General features: G+C 53.0%; 1 protein-coding gene across 3 annotated transcripts in view; it reads right to left on the bottom strand.

The window, feature by feature from the left end:
- Positions 1–8945: 8945 nt before the first annotated feature.
- Positions 8946–20134, bottom strand: part of CLCN4 (chloride voltage-gated channel 4) — a 58307-nt gene continuing 47118 nt past the window's right edge. For all 3 annotated transcript variants that reach the window (XM_080653028.1, XM_080653030.1, XM_080653029.1), the window contains exons 11-12: positions 18350–18566; positions 8946–9507 (exon numbers count right to left, since the gene is read on the bottom strand). In XM_080653028.1, the coding sequence (XP_080509154.1) occupies positions 9417–9507; positions 18350–18566 (308 nt within the window). In that variant the 3' untranslated portion in view covers positions 8946–9416. The remainder of the gene's footprint in view (positions 9508–18349; positions 18567–20134) is intronic.

The following is a 20134-nucleotide window of genomic DNA, read 5'->3' as shown; positions in this document are numbered from 1 at the left end:
TCCTGGGGCACCTGGCAGCGTCCTGCAGAAACACTGCCTCCCGGAAGCACTCTGAGCGTGCACCCCACCACGTGCAGACCTGCTGGCCCTCCCCGCCCTTTACTACCCAGCTGAGACCCCTGCCCATGGGGCAGCTGGGCGCTGGGCAATGCACTAAGAAAGTTCCTTGGTGATGTGGGAACCACCCACAGCCATTCCTGGAAGGCTCAGTCTAGCCTTTCTGGGCCGGGCGGAAGTTAGATGCTTGCAAAGGAACCCTGCTGGGGGCGGGGGGGAAGCTGGTGCCCATTTCCGCTTGTTAGGGCGCGGGGAACAGGTGGAAGCGCCGAGCGTGGGTGTGAGTGTGAAACTAACACGGAGCCCGCAGCAGGCAGGGGCGCCCTCCCCCCGCAGCGCCCTCTGCACGCAGCCTGCCAGGCACTCCGCACGCCGGGAAGTGAGGGATGTGCTTTCCCGGCTCGGACCCGATCTGTTTGGATGGCGGGCGGCTGTTTAATCTCTGACATATGTGCTCCACAGCAAACGCCGGAATCACAGAGAAACTGCTCCCTTCGTTCCGGGAGCCAAGGCCTGAGTTTGGGGGGTTTGGAAATCCCCACAAGGTGCTCCTTGCTATTGCTCATTCGGAAAGAAAAACACTGTTTCTTTGATGAAGTGCAATTGTTAAGAAACTGCCAAAAAATTGCTGCTCCCTATCTGCCTTCACAGATGGTAGCTGCGTCCCAGCCAGCTAACTAGCAGTGAACTGGGAGAGCTGGGACAACAGGCCCACCAGGCCCCTGTACTTGGCCGACTGTGTCATCTGGTCCCATCTCAACTCACACAAGAAGCACACCTGATGAGCTGTCACCTTTCGGACAAACCCTGTTGGTTTCTTCTCCCCTTCTCGTTTTTTAAAAATATATTTGTATTGATTTCAGAGAGGGAGAGGGAGAGGGAGAGAGAGAAACATCAATGATGAGAATCATTGATGGGCTGCCTCCTGCACGCCCCCTGCTGGGGATGGAGCCCATAATCCAGGCATCGAACCCTGACCTCCTGGTTCATAGGTCGATGCTCAACCACCGGCCTCCACCAGCCAGGCCTCCCTTTCGGGTTTTAACTACATCGAGTTGAAGGGAGACATCCAAGGCCCACAAAAGGCTCCTGAGTGTTACTAATGCAGCCGTGGGCAAACTACGGCCCGCGGGCCGGATCCGGCCCGTTCGGCTGTTCTATCCGGCCCGCGGAGCCGAAAGAGCGGAGGGTTCTCTTGCTCTCCCCTCCGCTCCTTTACTTTGAATTTATATTAGTTCACACAAACACTCCATCCATGCTTTTGTTCCGGCCCTCCGGTCCAGTTTAAGAACCCATTGTGGCCCTCGAGTCAAAAAGGTTGCCCACCCCTGTTAACTAATGAGACAGTTCTAACCCAGCATGCTGCCGGCGAGCTTTTTCTGTCTGGAAGTGTAATGGGTACTGGGTTGCTGAAAATAAGCAAGTTATACGCAGTCTTGTGTTTCATGAACGGTTGCTCCAAATTTTAAGCGAATCAAGAGTTCAGCATTTACACCTGTTTATGCCTTTCTGTCCTCCAAGCTAGTACAAAGCTACCGAGGAATGGAATTTCCTATCCAGTGGTTTCTTTTCTAATCATTTCCCATTAATTTGCAGTCAGAGAGAAGTTTTGTTTGTGTGTGTGTTTGTTTTTTCACATCCCTTAAGAGATGTGAGTTTGCTTATTTCATTTTGATTTTTTCAAAAATTGCCTCCGAAAGAATTGGAAACAAAAGCAATTGGTCAGTCCAATCTGAGTCTAGTCTCGGGTCTTACAATTACACTAAAGTGTAATGTGTCCTTTAAGAACATAAAATTCACCCTGGCTGGTGTGGCTCAGTGGATAGAGCGTCGGCCTGCGGACTGAAGGGTCCCAGGTTCGATTCCAGTCAGGGCACATGCCCGGGTTGTGGGCTTCATCCCCAGTAGGGGGTGTGCAAGAGGCAACCGATCCATGATTCTCTCTCATCGTTGATGTTTCTCTCTCTCTCCCTCTCCCTTCCTCTCTGAAATCAATAAAAATATTTTTTAAGTAGAACATAAAATTCATTAATTTCCAATGAAAGCTACTGGCAGGGCTTCATAACGTGAGAAGATGATAACATCCACCATGTGCGTGGTCTATTCCAAGCCAAGTGCTTTACAATGATCGCGTCACTTAAGCCTCACAGCCGTGCCCCTGGTCCAGAGCAGTAGCTCAGACAGAGATGGGGAAACGCAGGCTCGAGGAGATTTAGTCCGTTTGACTGACACACCCAAGAGGCAAAGGAGCTGGGATTCAGGTGCAGTCGTCTCGGTCAGTGTCACTCGTCTCCGTCAGTGTCACTCGTCTCGGTCAGTGTCACTCGTCTCCGTCAGTGTCACTCGTCTCGGTCAGTGTCACTCGTCTCGGTCAGTGTCACTCGTCTCGGTCAGTGTCACTCCCTGAAAACGCACTGTTGAGATTCTGTTAAGAGCGTTGGCTCTGCTTGCGCTTGTACGCACAGAAGTCTCCGGGCGTGGCTCTCATCCCACTGATGTGCAACGGCTTGATTTATGTCTCCAGCCCCAGCGATTCCCCTGAAGCATGGACGTGAGTGTCCAATGGATCCCTCCAATGTAGCTCTTCCAAAACGCAGCTGCTCAGCTAGTCTAGCCCCGTGGTCGGCAAACTGCGGCTGGCGAGCCACATGCAGCTCTTTGGCCCCTGGAGTGTGGCTCTTCCACAAAATACCACGGCCTGGGAGAGTCTATGTTGAAGAAGTGGCATTAGAAGAAGTTTAAGTTTGAAAAATGTGGCTCTCCAAAGAAATTTCCATTGTTGTCCTGTTGATATTTGGCTCTGGTGATGAATGAGTTTGCGGACCACTGCCCTAGCCCATCCCAGTACATGGCAACTTAGTTGGACCATTTTATATCCGCTCCACCAACAGATCTGTTGGCTCCATCTTGGAAATATGTCTGGGATCCAGGAACTCTGGGACAAGCCTCCATCATAACTCACCTCTTGGCAATAGCCTCCCAGTGTCTAATCTTGTCATATGACGGCCGGATGGTTCGCGTACAACGCAAATCCAATCAGTCTTTCCTCTGAGTCCTTACCTCGCCCTACGGGGCCTGGAAGCATCTGCTTGTGTCTACCCTTCCCGGTGAGGAAAAAAAAGCGTTTCTTCCCACCGCCTCCTTCCCAAGGACCACACATCCCGCAGCCACTCACCCTTGGCAGCCCCCCCCCGCCCCCCCCCCCCGCCCCAGCAGGCTGGCCTGTTCCCGCCTCAGGCCCTCTGCGCTTGCTGTCCCTCTGCTGAGGATGATCCCCCCCAAGCTGTGCCTAGGGCTGGCTCCCCCCCCTCATTGGAGGGGACTCCTCTCTCTGCCTCCTCTAGGTCAGATGTATGCGGGCATTCTTTGTGCTGTTTTCTTCTTTCAAATTTTCTGTGAAGTCAAAAGTTTTAAATTAAGAAATGAAACTGGTGGGAAAGGACATAATTCAAACCCTATGGTCCCCGAAGGAGTAAGTAATTGTTTTTCTGTTGAAAGAATGAATGTTAGACCATCCAGGCTGTGCTCCCCGGGTTCCGTGCACGGGGCAGGCACAGGCGGCCTGGGACAGGGGTCCCCCCATCCTTGGAAGTGGATAGCCCCCGTCTGAATGTGTACTTGGCCACCACCCGCAGGCTAGGGACACGGGACTTTAAAGCTGACCGAGCTAGTGTCACAATCCTGCGTGACAATGTGAAGACCAGGTCTTTCACTTGGCCAGATACTTCAGCCTGACGTCACCAGGATCGGCTTTCGGGGTCACCAGACGTTCCCGTGGGCGGGAACGCTGGGACATCAGTATCTCCTTCATGTTCATGCTTCTTGGGGACTCGGTGCTTGTTAGATTTTTGTAGAGTTCAAATACTTAATTGTTAATAAGGTGCCAGCGTTTACACAGAGCGCTACAATAAAAACAATGGCTTGGTGGTAGTTCCAGCACCGAACGCGAGTAGACCTCGTAAAAGTCGCACGTAGGCTCATTCCCAGCACACCCAGGGCAGCGCGAACATCGAACATCGCCAGGGCCACACCGGTGAAGCAGAGCCAACTCATGCTCCCCCTCCCGCACATCACCCGCAGGCTCCCCCTCCCGCACATCACCCGCAGGCTCCCCCCCTCCCGCACATCACCCTCAGGCTCCTCCTCCCGCACATCACCCGCAGGCTCCCCCCCTCCCGCACATCACCCGCAGGCTCCCCCCCTCCCGCACATCACCCGCAGGCTCCCCCCCTCCCGCACATCACCCACAGGCTCCCCCCCTCCCGCACATCACCCGCAGGCTCCCCCCCTCCCGCACATCACCCGCAGGCTCCCCCTCCCGCACATCACCCGCAGGCTCCCCTCCCGCACATCACCCGCAGGCTCCCCCCCTCCCGCACATCACCCGCAGGCTCCCCCCCTCCCGCACATCACCCGCAGGCTCCCCCCCTCCCGCACATCACCCGCAGGCTCCCCTCCCGCACATCACCCGCAGGCTCCCCCCCTCCCGCACATCACCCGCAGGCTCCCCCCCTCCCGCACATCACCCGCAGGCTCCCCCCCTCCCGCACATCACCCGCAGGCTCCCCCCCTCCCGCACATCACCCACAGGCTCCCCCCCTCCCGCACATCACCCACAGGCTCCCCCCCTCCCGCACATCACCCGCAGGCTCCCCCCCTCCCGCACATCACCCGCAGGCTCCCCCCCTCCCGCACATCACCCACAGGCTCCCCCCCTCCCGCACATCACCCACAGGCTCCCCCCCTCCCGCACATCACCCGCAGGCTCCCCCCCTCCCGCACATCACCCGCAGGCTCCCCTCCCGCACATCACCCACAGGCTCCCCCTCCCGCACATCACCCGCAGGCTCCCCCTCCCGCACATCACCGCACGGCGGGAGAGGCCCATAAAGGAAGGGCAGGCGTGTCCTGTGACAACGCGGACTCGGTTCTGCATCTCCGTCCTCCTCGCCCAGCTCAGCGCCTGCTGATGAGCGGAGCAGCATTTGCACGTGCTGCTCATGTCGAGGAGCCAGCTCACCTGAGTGGACGAAACTGCTCAACGCTTTTCCGTTCCTGTGGCTCCTCAGGGCCAAACACGTGGCCGGTGACCTGTCTTCTCCGTAAGGTCTTTGGGCAGGACCCGGTGGAGAAATTTGAGATTGCCTGCTATTTTTTTAAATTTCTTTATTGATTAAGGTGTTACATATGTGTCCCCCATTACCCCCCCATCCCCCCCCACTCATGCCCTCACCCCCCTGGTGTCTGTGTCCATTGGTTAGGCTTATATGCATGCATACAAGTCCTTTGGTTGATCTCTCCCCTCCACCCCCACCCTCCCCTGCCTTCCCTCTGAGGTTTGATGGTCTGAGCGATGTTTCTCTCTCTGGATCTGTTTTTGTTCATCAGTTTATGTCGTTCATTATATTCCATAAATGAGTGAGATTGCCTGCTTCTATTTTTTTAATATATTTTTATTGATTTCAGAGAGGAAGGGAGAGGGAGAGTGATAGAAACATCAATGATGAGAGAGAATCGTTTATCGGCTGCCTCCTGCATGCCCCCTACTGGGAATCAAGTCTGCAACGTGGGCATGTGCCCTCAACCAGAATCGAACCCAGGACCCTTCAGTCCGCAGGTCGACGCTCTATCCACTGAGCCAAACCGGCTAGGGCAGTGGTCGGCAAACCGCGGCTCGCGAGCCACATGCGGCTCGTTGGCCCCTTGAGTGTTCTAATGCCACTTCTTCAAAATAGACTCGCCCAGGCCGAAAACCGACTTCTGCGCATGGGCCACGAAGTTCAATCGCACTGTACGTGGGCACCCGCACGTGGCATTTTGTGGAAGAGCCACACTCAAGGGGCCAAAGAGCCGCATGTGGCTCGCGAGCCGCAGTTTGCCGACCACTGGGCTAGCGCTCCCTCCTTCAAAGTAACAGCAAACACCAAACGCTGCTCTGCTTCAGGCACGTCCCCTTTCTCTACGGGCCATGCGCACACCTGCATTCCCGGGGACGCGCTGAATAAACAAGGGCTCCGCGTGTCACTTTGGGGACACTTTATTCGGTGTCTGCCTTCTAGGGCACAGGTCCTTAGTAGCAGAGGGAGAGCAACAGACAGGCCGACATGCCTGGTCAGAGAACACCTGTTCCACTGGGTGTTTAGGGTTATTTACATAAAAACCTGATTCTGAACGAATCCAGTAAGTTGTATAAATGTCTAAAGCCTTTGGTTCTGGGAAAAAAGACACAAAAGCATTCCTCTGGAAAGTGCTGATTCACCTCCACAGCCCAGTCTGCGCACCTTGCTCATCAGATCACCTGGGCCAGTGACGAAGTTCTGCATTTGGTTACAGTAATCGTCTTCCCAATCCCCACACCCGTGCTTTGTCAACCAGGAGTGGCCGGCTCGCTCGGCAGCTTGCTCCCCATGGAGGTTGGCTGGTGGACAGAGTTCAGGCTCCGGGGCAGGAAGGCAACTGGCTCTGGTGGTCCCCACGGCAAACTCCCCCATCCCTGGCCTGCACCTGCCTGTCTGCCCCTGGCCTGTAGTTGAGGACAGCCTGCACTCCACAACTCATTGGACGTTCAACTTTTGAAAGGAAACAAGGTTAGGCTATTGAGGTCAAGAACAAGTCCCAACTGTTCCCCGTGAATCCATAGACATCCCTCCGCTGAGCACTGGGGAGAAAGACACAACTCCCCTTGGTGGCCTTGGCCCAGAGCCAACTAGCCCCTCATCCCAGGGCCTCGGATGGAAGAGGAGGAAATTCTTTGGTGTCACTGGCCTTTGGCTGTCTTCCACTGTCCCGTGGTCCCTGTTGAAGCTCCTTATTTCAGCTAAAAGGGCATCCTGGATTATCTACATCCCGGCTATGACTAATGCTCTGTGGGCAGGCCACGTGGGACTAAAAGGGGAATTATGTGAAGCAATCCTAGAATTTAAAGTCCAGGAAAATCCAGCTTCGCTTGCCTTTGTTCCATGGAAACACAATAATAACACTAATATTTGGCTCTGTTGCTCAATACTTACGTGCTGCGGATGAGACAATAAAGTTCATTCTATTATAAGAAGGAACACTGAATTCTCTACCACAGATGGTATATTTCCACACTGAAGTGGCTATCTGATATTATTTTGGAGGGGCCATTACAGAAACAAATTTTCCATAGTTTGGCAGCATGGTCTGACAAACTTTTTAAACACATCACCTAGAAGTTTTCATAGAAACCCACTTTTAGCTAGGTTTTTATGCGAGATGACCATTTTTATTGGGGCTAAGAAATGATGGATTCTGGTTGGGAATTCTCTGGCACATCTGAGAGAAGAGTGGGAACTCTAAGGTTAGAAGAGAGTCTTCAAAGAGGCTCAGCAAGCCAGGGTACAGGACGGGGAGGACAATGCCAGGGACACAATGATGGCATCCAACACAGCAGACAACACTTCCCTCCCAAGAACCAACCCCCCTTCCTCATTTAGAGAATTTAAATATTGTTTACGCCTTGCTAAACACTGTCCTTCCCAGACTCCCGTGCAGCTGTGGGGGCCACGTGACAGAATTCTAGCCAATGGATGAAAGCTGGGCATCTCTGGGAGAGCTTTGCTTTCTTGATATTAGCATTGCACCTGGTACTGGCCTCTTCCTGCTTAAGAAGCAGGCATGGTACCTGGCAGTTCAGTAACCATCTTGTGACTCTGAGGCAATAAACCAAAGGACCAAGGACGTTAGAAAACATACCAAAGAGTGTAGACCAGCCGTGGGCAAACTTTTTGACTCGAGGGCCACAATGGGTTCTTAAACTGGACCGGAGGGCCGGAACAAAAGCATGGATGCAGTGTTTGTGTGAACTAATATAAATTCAGAGTAAAGGAGCGGAGGGGAGAGCAAGAGAACCGGATAGAACAGCCGGATCCGGCCCGCGGGCCATAGTTTGCCCACGGCTGGTGTAGACCCTCGATGATATGACCAGAGTCCTGAGTGCCCCACCCCAGGTTTCCTATTCAGCTCGTCGCTGTTCATTGGGTTTCCTATGATTTGCAGCCTGGTACCTCAATATCCAATGATGAGATTGAGAAGGGTGAGGAGGGCTCCGTGAAAAGGGAAGAGCAAAGGCTAGAGAGAAAGAGCAAGCAGGGTAACTCGTACTCACACTGATCACAGTGGACCTAAAACACAACGGCTTCATTCCTGCGCCCAGAAAGGACAGGGGTCCTGCCTGAAGGAATCACTGCCTCATTACGAAGATGCCCCGTGCTCAAATTGGCTGTCTAGGGTTTAACTCTGTCCTTCTGCGCTTTGATTGCTGGTATGAACGTGCATGCTTAGACATTAAAGCTGGGCGGTTTGCATCCTACAGAGAAGAGAATGGAACACATTTAGAATCAATTGAGTATTTCTCTTGCAATCCATTTGGAGGAGTTCCCACTGAGAAGTCATATGCCTCCCCCTCTCTGCAGCCGTATTTAATAAGATCGGAGAAGAAAAACAGTCGCACTGGGTAGCCCGTTCTGACTCCTGTCTAGGCTATTTGGAAATTAAAGCACACGTGTGCCAAGCTGGCAGCATGTAGGATGTGTCCCATAGAAACTGCTGGACTGATCAATATTTAAGAATGCACAGGCAACAGCAAGAAAGAAATGAAGCAAATGCACTGGGGATGCCCATCCGTGATCGGGTGAGTACATTCTCACAACAAGGATGAACCCCTTTGCCTGGGAGGGAATACAGTGCAGCACTAAACGTTCCCATGGTCCGTCGGGCTGGCCCAAGGTGCTGGTCTTGCATAGAGAAATGATTTCTTCATACTCATCGTAACAGGTGATCCTGATGGTGGTTCAGAAACTGATGGCTAAGCAAACTAGACTGAGAACAGGAGCCAGAAATGGGATATTCATGCGTGACCCCATACCTGCAGCTTTCACTACATTCAAATTTAATTTCTTTTCCTTTTCCAACAAAGTAAGTGCAAATATATTTAGTCCAATTCAGTAACATAGCAGCAAAACTTCAGGAACCAATGAATAAGGACACTGGCACCCCAATACCCTTCTGCCTTTTGGGCTCAAAGCTTCAGAAACACCAGCCTTGAACAGAAGGGCAAACATTTCTTGATTCGGCATTTGTGTTCCATCATTCACACCCACCCACATGCCCCCACAGCAGTTAGTAAATTCATTAACAAACACGATTTGAAACTCATAAGGAGCTAAAGCTATAAAATGCCTACTCATTGATGTATTTTTTTAACAAAGGTTTCCTCCTCCTTCCCTTCCTTTCAAACAAAGCTTCTGGATCATTCCTTAGGATAATAACACATCACTTGTTTACTTCTTTTAAAATGCCACAGTTGTGTTTTTCTCAAAATAACTGCCATCTTGTTTCTAATTAAACATGATGGATTCAGGGTCCTGGTTTGCCATCTGAGCCATATGTCTCAGAACATCCTTCTTTGTGATGATGCCAAGAAGTCTCCTGGAGAAGAAACAAAATAGAGAAAAGGGGTCAGCCTTGCAATCCTGACTCGTGCCTTTCCCTGACCACCAGTGCCTTTATCACCTGGGCACACAGAGAGACAACATTACCCAGCTTCCCTTGCGGGTGGGCGTGGCCAGCTGAGTGAGCCCTGGCCAATGGAGTAAGGGTAGACATGAGAGGTGCCCCTCCCGGGTTGCCCACACATGTCCTCACACCCTCTCTCCTCAGCCAATCAGAGGCCGAGAAGCCAGTGAAGGACTCTGAGGTCACAAGGGATTGACAAGGAGCCACCAGATTCAAAGACCTGCATCTTGAATGACTGTTGCTGAGCCCACACCCGCTGCAGCTGACACTGGCTATGACTCGGGAGAAAAAATAACCCTGACACATCAGGCCACTGAGATTGCAAACTTGTTTATTACATCAGTAAACCTACGATGCCTGGCACACACTCCTAAATTTTAAGACTATCATCAATAAAATAAAAGGCTTAGGAGAGCCATTGTCAAAACTGGCCCACGCCATGGAAATTCCAACTATAAGGTTTTGGGTTTTTTTAGAGAGAGAGTGAAGGGAGGGGAAGAGAGAGATAAAGAGAGAGAAACATCCATGTATCACCTGTTTGCCTCCCACACGTGCTCGGACTGGGGCCGGGGATCAAACCTGAAACCCAGGTATGTACCCTTGACCTGGAATTGAACTCGAGACCCTTTGGTATTCAGGCCAACACTCTAACAACTTAGCACACTGACCAGGGCCCAAGTATGAGGTATTTTAAGTAGAACAACTGATTCTATTTTAAATCTCTCTTACTAGAAGGGGAAAGTTTGACATTCATCTCTGACCATATATGTAAATGACCTCCTCTTCCAAAATTCCATTGCTTTCAACTTACAAAAACAATACCACCTCCCAGCGTTGCTTGTATGGGGCCACCTAGACAATATATCGCACACTGCAGGGAGCACTGCTCACAAACACTGCAATGCACTAGTGCCCCTAGACCAGGGGTCCTCAAACTACGGCCCGCGGGCCACATGCGGCCCGCCGAGGACATTTATCCGGCCCGCCAGGTGCCGCTGCCTGTCCTGCTTAGCAGCCAACTCGTCCCGGGCCCGCAGTGCGCATAGGAATTTGTTCATAGTTTTTTTTTTAACTATAGTCCGGCCCTCCAACGGTCTGAGGGACAGTGAACTGGCCCCCTGTTTAAAAAGTTTGAGGACCCCTGATCTAAGTAAAGCCAAATTAGTCAAACTCATCTGTTACTAATAGAAAGTAAATATTCAAAGGGAATTCAAGTATGCAGAGCAGTGGCCAAGTCAGTGACAGCTGGTGAGATGCACACTGGTTGGTGAAACTGTCAAGCCAGAATTCTGACTTCTTTGGCCCTGATCACACTGGACCTTAGAAAAGTGACTGATTTATTATGTTAGCTTTCCTTCTATCGCGCTGGGGGAGACAGCAGATACTACCTCTTCCCCTCCCTCTCATAGGAACATCTTCCGGAGAGAGGAAGACAGCAAAAAGGGCCTTTGAAAGCATGCTAAGCAAAAATAATAATGACCGCATGGATGACAAAACACGGAAAGACAGCGTCATGGCTATCATGATAACCAAAAAATGCAGAACAATGCAGAAAGCAGAAGAGAGTCCGAAAACCAGCATTTTGCACCCCCAATGTAATAATGAGTTCAGCCAATAATTATCAACGAATTCCAAAACCGCTGGGGAAGTGGTTGCTGGAAACCAGAAAATTCACATGGTCTCAAAGGATCCGGCCACCGATGACGTACAAAGAGAAAAATGTCCCTTTCCAAGCGAGGTTCCGGCTATCAGCACCCCATCCGAGTGATGGAGCTTATCACCAACAAAGTCGGAAAGGCTGCCATCATGACATCATCGACTTTGAAATGTTGCCAAAAACCACTTAAACCAAATCTAACCATGAGGAAGCAATCAAACAAATTCAAAACGTGAGACTACTGGTCTGGACTCTTAAAAAAAAATATGTGTCACAAATAACAAACAAAAAAAGAGGCAGGGAAGTATTTTAAACAAACGTCCCCAATCGAATATCGTTCGGGCTGCAAAGACATGAGCTATCGAGCCAGGTGAAGCCATAGAAGAACCTCAAAGGCCTCTGAAGAGAAAGAAGCCAATCGGAGACGGCTGTGTGGCTCCAGTGCTGTGACATTCTGGAAAAGACAGAACTAGGCAGACTGAAGGACCCGTATGTGATACCTTAATCAATAAAGAAAGAACAGACACAAGAAGAAGAAAAGAATAAGGAAAAGAAAAAGCTAGGGATACCGTAAAAGATCAGCGGTCGCCAGGGGAAGTGGGAACGGGGGAGGGTTTAGGGCAGTGAAACCCCTCTGGGTGATACCATAATGGTATGCACGTGTCATCCTCCATTTGTCAAAACCCGCAGAATGTACAATACCGAGAGTGAACCCTAATGCAAACTGTGAACCTTAGTTAATAATACCGGATCGATATATCAATGGCAACAAATATAACCCACCAATGGAGATGTTCACAAGAAGGGAACTGAAGGAACAGAGAGGCAGTATGGGAACTCTACACTGTCTGTTCAACTTTTCTGTAACCCTCAAACCACTCTAAAAAATAAAGCCTATTAATTAAAGAAAACGAAACCCTTGGAGGGGGAGGGATTGCCTGAGAGGAGGGGTTAGTGAAGAAGGATAAAGCCAGAAATTGTCGTGGGGTTTTTTGTTGTTGTTTTTTAATATATTTTTATTGATTTCACAGAGGAAGGGAGAGGGAGAGAGAGAGAGAGAGAAACATCAATGATGAGAGAAAATCATGGATCAGCTGCCTCCTGCACACCCCACACTGGGGACTGAACCTGTAATCCAGGCATATGCTCCAACCAGGAATTGAACCTTGACCTCCTGGTTCATAGGTCAACACTCAACCACTAAGCCACGCCAGCTGGGCAATGTTGCTTTTCATTCTAGCTGTTTAGAGCTACTTGACTTTCAACATGTTCATATGGTACTTGAAATGCATTTCTGAAATTTATCAAAATGCAGTGCAACGGATGGTGCCCCAGAAAGCAAGATGCTATTATCCTGACTCTGCCAAGCTGAGTCCGGGTCCTGGCTGAGCTTACTCAAGGCTGCCATGGCAAAGCACCACACTCCGGTAGCTTAGCAACAAAACCTAGTGTCTCTTCTTCTTCTAAGGGCACCAGTCCGATCAGATGAGGGCCCCACTCTTATGACCTCATTTAACCTTAATCACCCCCTGAAAGACCCCATCTCCAAATACAGTCACATTGGGGGCTAGGGCTTCAGCATAAGAATTTGGGGGGTGGGGGAGGACACAATTCAGCATGTTCCTTAGTAGACAATGAGCTTTATTTGTTAAACATGTTTGAGCTTTCTCCAGTTCCCAGTCAAATACATGCTCAGGAAGGTGATTAAAACAATGCTGCTTGGAAAAAAAATGGCTTGTTAGTGTTTGCAAAGAGCTGAGAGCTCTACTACAACACACACCACACACGCACGCACGCACGCACGCACCTCCCACGTCCCTCCCACGTCCCTCCCACGTCTGTAAAGCCTGGGTTGTATTCCCTTATCTCCACCCTGGAGACAGCATCAAAGATCAGGCATCTGCCTAAAGCAGCCCTGACAGCCTCCCCTTCAAGCTCTGGGGCTCCGAGGTCTGAGGGTCACGCCAGGTACGATGGTTCTGGGGAAACACACATGCAGCAGGGTGCCTGGGGTGCCTGGGGGGCCTGGGGTGCAGGCATCAACGGGGCCCGGGCCCGCGACAGTAATGATCGCAGAAGGACACCGCACACCCACCAGGAAGGAGGCGACATCAGGGCTCACCAATGTGGGGAAATGTCCTATTTTGTTTACATCAAGAGTTTATGCCTCGCCCTAACCGGTGTGGCTCAGTGGATAGAGCATCGGCCTGCAGACTGAAGGGTCCCAGGTTCGATTCCGGTCAAGGGCATGTACCTTGGTTGCGGGCACATCCCCAGTAGGGTGTGTGCAGGAGGCAGCTGATCGATGTTTCTCTCTCATCGATGTTTCTAACTCTCTATCCCTCTCCCTTCCTCTCTGTAAAAAATCCATAAAATATATTTTTTTTTAAAAAAAAGAGTTTACGCCTCCAGCCCCTTTGGGTAGCAGTCCAAGTGAATCCGGTGACTGATCAACCACCGATCTATCCGCTTAAGGCACTGAGCTCTTCCGAGGAGGCCACCCAGCGGGCCCTGGGGCAGCTGACTCCACCTCCCGGGCTGAGGGTCCTTCCTAGGTCCCGGGAACGGAACATCCCACCCAGAGTCACTCTGCCCCTGGAGGCTGCCTAGACCCCGCGTTCAGGGGACAAAGACTTCTCCGCTTCCCGGGCTGGCTTCACGAACACCTTGGACCCGGGCCTGGGAAATCCCGCGGATGCTGCTGGTCAATGGGATGAGCTGGGCTCTCTCTCAGCCCCGAGCAAGGAAGCCCACGGCGACAGGATCCTCAGCACCGCGCTGGCGTAAGCCGGCCTGCCCTGGCCGGAGCCGCAGATGAATGCCCCGCACACCAGGCCCCCTTGCCAGCCCTAACGCATCAGCATCTGTGTTTGTTTAAAATATGTAGAGCGAGCGGGGGGCGGGGGAGGGGAGAGAAAGTGCGATTTTGTTTTCTTGCAGGACATTCGGAGCCAATTCCAGCGCCCAGATCTTCACAGGGAAGCCTCGGGGGCTCGGCGAGGTGCGGGCGGGCGTGCGGAGCAGAATCCCCACCCGCGCTGGAAATTCCAAGGATAACTGACTTTGGGTTATTCTTTTAAAGGGAGAGAAACTGCTCTCCACTTGAGACAACACGAGTGATCACGGTGGTATTTACACCGAGCGCTGGAGATTCAAATACATACACGGGCTTCGGTGTTTTGCAAAGTGGGGTCCCGCAACCAGCGGCAGCCTGCGGGGCTGGTGGGAAATAGACGTTCTCCACCCCCCAGGCCTGCGCTGGGGCCTGGCCTCCAGCGGGAGGCTCAGTCCTCGGGGATTCGTGTGCACACTCAGGTCTGAAGACCACTGAGCTCCTTAAAAAGTCACAGCTGAGCCCTAGCTGGTGTGGTCCAGTGGATAGAGCATCAGCCTGTGGACTGAAGGGTCCCAGGTTCGATTCTGGTCAAGGGCACATGCCCGGGGTTGTGGGCTCCATCCCCAGTAGGGGGCGTGGAGGAGGCAGCCGACCAATGACTCTCTCTCATCATGGATGTGTCTAGCTCTCTCTCTCTCTCCCTTCCTCTCTGAAATCAATAAAAATATTTTTAAAAAGTCACAGCTAGCCCTAACTGGTTTGGCTTAGTGGATAGAGCGTCGGCCTGCGGACTGAAAGGTCCCGGGTTCGATTCCGGTCAAGGGCATGTGCCTTGGTGGCAGGCACATCCCCAGTAGGAGGCGTGCAGCAGGCAGCTGATGGATGATTCTCTCTCATCGATGTTTCTAACTCTATCCTTCTCCCTTCCTCTCTGTAAAAAATCAATAAAATATATTTTTTAAAAAGTCACAGCTAAAAGAATCTCCAGCCTCCAACATTTATTCATTTTTTCCCTACTGATTGCCCCTCCCACGTGCAAGACGCCCCGTGGCCGCTGTCAGAGCCGGGAGGACGCTTGAACTGTCGCTAGGAGCTCTCGGGGGCTGGGAGCAAATGCAGCCCCTCGCGGAGCAGGAGTGGGGAGAAAGCCGCATGAGCAAGGCCAGCTCACTCGGCTGTTCTCTGGCGCCCCGTGCAGGGGCACCCAGTTGGAACACTGGTGACATCTCGGGCCGCATGACTCTTTGCTGCTGAGTGGACTGCCCCGGGCATTGTAGGGTGTTGAGCAGCATCCCTGGCCTCCGCCCAGCAGATGCCAGCAGCACCCCCTCCTCCCCGTTGTGACACCCAATCTCTCGGGGGGGGGGGCAGCATCACCTGGGGTGAGAAGTGCTGAATTCAACTTCCAAAGTGTGGCCCGGGAAACGTAAACTACCATAGAGAGTGCAGCCTCTGGAGCAGGCGTCCTCAAACCACGGCCCGCGGGCCACAGGCGGCCCGCCGAGGACATGGATCCGGCCCGCCGGGGGCCGCTGCCTGTCCTGCTTAGCGGCCAACTCGTCCCGGGCCCGCAGTGCACATAGGAATTTGTTCATAGTTTTTTTTTTAAACTATAGTCCGGTCCTCCAACGGCCTGAGGGACAGTGACCTGGCCCCCTGTTTAAAAAGTTTGAGGACCCCTGCTCTGGAGTCTATAGGGGCCTGAGCTATATTCAGGGAACCAACATCTCCACAACCCATACCCCACCCCCACAGCCCCAGCCCATAAAGCAGGGGTGGGGAACCTTTTGCTGCCAAGGGCCATGGGGAGATTTGTAACATCATTCGGGGGCCCTACAAAACGATCACCTTCAACATGAGCCTGCTCCGGTTGGTCAGACATTGAATGAGCTCACCCCGAATGCCTTGGAGGGCCAGGCCCAATGATTTCGCGGGCCTTGTATGGCCCGAGGGCCGGACGTTCCCTACTGCTGCCCATAAAGGAATGAGCTGGGCAGACGACCCTAGGTTCCAGGCAACCCTGACTGAGCTGACCTCTTCCTCCTACCAAGCTTCTGAGGCTGTGGAATTTGGGGTGCGCCTCTGAGCCCAAAGATTGGCCCTCAGGGCATGGCACCTCCCACACCATCATGACCCTCCGATCTTCTCAGCACCGCCTGCCCAGCTGGCATAACGGAAAGCGGAGGAATTTGCTGGCAGAGACAATGCCACGGGCCACCACATCTCAGCTCTCCGATCACGCTGGTGGTGAAAGCATGAACTTGCGGGAACACGCTGACAAATTAGGGAACAGGCTGAGCATAATGCGAACTTCCCATGTGCTTCTGGGGATTTCATCCACGAGAGGGTACAGGTGAGAGCTGCATGCTGCACCCGCTGGGCCCGGGCACGGGGGTACCCAGATGCCCGTGAGCCATGGCCGTTGAGATGCCCACGTCCACGAGCCAACCTCAGGCATTCTCAAGGCCAAGTGACATATTTATTGTCAACTGACACTAGAGGCCCGGTACACGAAATTTGTGCACAGGGGGAGGGTGTCTCTCAGCCCAGCCTGCACCCTCTCCAATCTGGGACCCCTCGAGGGATGTCCGACTGCCCGTGTAGGCCCAATGGATCGGGCCTACACGGGCAGTCAGACATCCCTCTCACAATCCAGGACTGCTGGCTCCCAACTGCTCGCCTGCCTGCCTTCCTGATTGCCCCTAACCCAGCCGTTGGCAAACTACGGCCTGCGGGCCGGATCCGGCCCGTTCGGCTGTTCTATCCGGCCCGCGGAGCCGGAAGAGCAGAGGGTTCTCTTGCTCTCCCCTCCGCTCCTTTACTTTGAATTTATATTAGTTCACACAAACACTCCATCCATGCTTTTGTTCCGGCCCTCCGGTCCAGTTTAAGAACCCATTGTGGCCCTCGAGTCAAAAAGTTTGCCCACCCCTGCCCTAACCGCTTCTGACTGCCAGCCTGATCACCCCCTAACCACTCCCCTGCCAGCCCGAGTGATGCCTAACTGCTCCCCTGCCAGCCTGTTTGCCCCTAACTGCCCTCCCCTACAGGCCTGGTCACCCCCAACTGCCCTCCCCTGCAGGCCCGGTCGCCCCCAACTGCCCTCCCTTGCAGGCTTGATCACCCCCAACTGCCCTCCCTTGCAGGCCTGGTCCCTCACAACTGCCCTCCCTGATGGCCATCTTGTGGTGGCCATCTTGTGTCCACATGGGGGCAGCCATCTTTGACCACATGGGGGCAGCCATCTGGTGTGTCGGAGTGACAGTCAATTTGCATATTACTCTTTTATTAGATAGGATGTTTCTTAACCACTTACTGTGTCTAAAATGGTACTACCGTCTTCACTACCTTCCATCTCTTTTTCTTTAACGTGTCACTGACAAAGCTTTTAGTGTTGTGCCCCTAACCCAGGGGTGGGCAAACTTTCTGACTCGAGGGCCACAACGGGTTCTTAAACTGGACTGGAGGGCCGGAACAAAAGCATGGATGGAGTGTTTGTGTGAACTAATATAAATTCAAATTAAAGGAGCGGAGGGGAGAGCAAGAGAACCCTCCACTCTTCCGGCTCCGCGGGCCGGATAGAACAGCCGAACGGGCCGGATCCGGCCCGCGGGCCGTAGTTTGCCCACAGCTGCCCTAACCCTACCTTTCCCACGAGCCCTGTGGTTGTCGCTCTCACTGTGGCATATGATCAGCACCATGACTCTGAGGAATGCATATGTCACATGACAGCAGGACAGGCTGCACCTTCTCCCTGAGCAGAGTGTCAACGGGGCGGGAGAAAAGCAACCCCAATGGCCAGTGTGGGGCATCGGCCCAGGAACCAGGAGGTCAGGGTTCGATTCCCGGTCAGGGCACAGGCCCGGGCTGCGGGCTCGATCCCCAGTGGGGGGCGGGCAGGAGGCCGCCGGTCCATGATTCTCTCTCCTCATTGATGTCTCTCTCTCTCTCTCCCTTTCTCTCTCTCTCCCTTTCTCTCTCTGAAACCAATAAAAACATATTTTTTTAAAAAAGAAAGAGAAAAGTAGCGCCAAGCCCCCTTCTTTGGCCCCTCCCCTTTGTGGCTCAGCCTGCAGCCTCAGGCCAGACAGCAGCCCCCCTGGAAGCGTTTCCCACATTCGGCCGCTCAGCATTCTCGCCAGGACTTCTGCCTCCTCTACCACGAGTCCCCTGAGGCCTGAGACCGTGTCCCCTTCACCTTGTTCTCCCCAGTCGGGGCACAGCCGCAGAACGCATCCCCGGGCACCAGCCCGGCCACTCACCCGCTCCGCGTCACCAGGCACTGGCGGAGCCCCAGCTTGCGGAAGATGTCCACCACCGTCTCCATGGGGGTGTGGTCCGTGACCGTGAACGGGCTGAGGTTCAGGACCCGGCGCAGCTTCAGGGGTTGCGGGCTGTTGGCCGGCAGCTCGGGGGGGTCCTCCGTGAAGTACATGATGGAGTTGCTCACGATGCCCTCCTGCCTCTGCCTGGCATTCTCTGGAATGGGCGACAGGAGCAGAAATCACAGCCAAATCCCTCGCTTAGCAACCGGCCCCACCGCAGACCTGCAGGTACACATCTTCCCTCCTCCCGCACCCTAGAATCCCACAGAAAAGGGGCTCAGGGGGCCAAGTCCACATTCTTAATGGGGGGCTTCAGCCAAACATCTGTGAAATCGGGTCCTGCTGGGCAAGGGTCCCCCTGCTGTGGCCCGCCTGTTCACTGCCAAGGTCTTGAAAGACAGGCCTGAGCGGATGCTCCTTTGTGGAGATGCATTGCTTCCCCTGGACTCCAGGCACCCAGAAGGCCCAGCGCCCTCCGCCCTCCGCCCTCCACCCTCGCCTTCCTAACACTTGTTTTTTTTAAATATATTTTATTGATTTTTTACAGAGAGGAAGGGAGAGGGATAGAGAGTTAGAAACATCGATAAGAGAGAAACATCGATCAGCTGCCTCCTGCACACTCCCCACTGGGGATGTGCCCGCAACCAAGGTACATGCCCTTGACCGGAATCGAACCTGGGACCCTTCAGTCCGCAGGCCGATGACGCTCTATCCACTGAGCCACACCGGTTAGGGCCCTAACACTTCCTTACCTCATCATGGGTGAAGTCTGACATAACAAAAAAACCACACTTGCCCGGCTGGTGTGGCTCAGTGGTTGAGCATCAACCTATGAACCAGGAGGTCAAGGGTTCGATTCCTAGTCAGGGCACATGCCCGGGTTGCAGGCTCCATCCCCAGGAGGGGGTGTGCAGGAGGGAGCCGATCCATGATTCTCTCTCCTCACTGATGTTCCTATCTCTCTCTCCTTCTCCCTTCCTCTCTGAAATCAATACAAGTGTATTTTTGAAAAGGAAAAAGAAACCACACTTAGCTGCCTCGTGACCTTTATACATTGTTTTTTTACAAACTACAGTTGGCCCAAATGGCATTGTGAGTCCTGAAGGAACAGAAATGTAATAGGACCATCCCAGGCTCACAGCCCAGAAATTGAGCTCAATCCCAAATATGACCCTTGGGACCAAGGAAATACCCTTGGAAAAGTCGCATCGCCCACCCCTTGGACCTCCTCTCTTTAAAATGGGCCGTTCTGAAGATACCACGAAGAAAGCCAGTAAAACTGTTATGGTAACAATTAGCCTATTTCTATCTATAGGCAAGGCCGTGTGACAGGGCTGAAGCAGGGGACAGGAACTCATTAGAATACAGCTCCATGCCGCCTGAGAAACCCGGGCTATTTTAAGTCACACGTGAAACAAACCCCTCGGTCTGAAGATATTGCTCCGAGGCCATTTTCCTTCTGTCGGAATTGTAATCTTTCTTTTGGTTCATGGAAAAGTGTATGGCGGGACTTGCCTTCAAATGAATCCCAGTCTCTGTGATACAGTTCTCCTTTCTCAAAGACCGCAACTCACCAGTATTGTTCTCTGAGAAATAAAACCCCAGCCGCCCGCTCCAAGGCCATTTACTGCAGCAGAGCGCTCGGTCAGGCCATTTGGAAAAGGGCCTCTGTTTAAAAGGGGAGCACCGGGCCCGCTGGGCAGGTGCCTGCCCATTATGTGG

Source organism: Plecotus auritus, assembly GCF_963455305.1.
Source record: "Plecotus auritus genome assembly, chromosome: X".
Taxonomy (NCBI): domain Eukaryota; kingdom Metazoa; phylum Chordata; class Mammalia; order Chiroptera; family Vespertilionidae; genus Plecotus; species Plecotus auritus.
The sequence above is the reverse complement of the archived record's forward strand: the minus strand, read 5'-3'. Positions and strand labels throughout refer to the sequence as shown.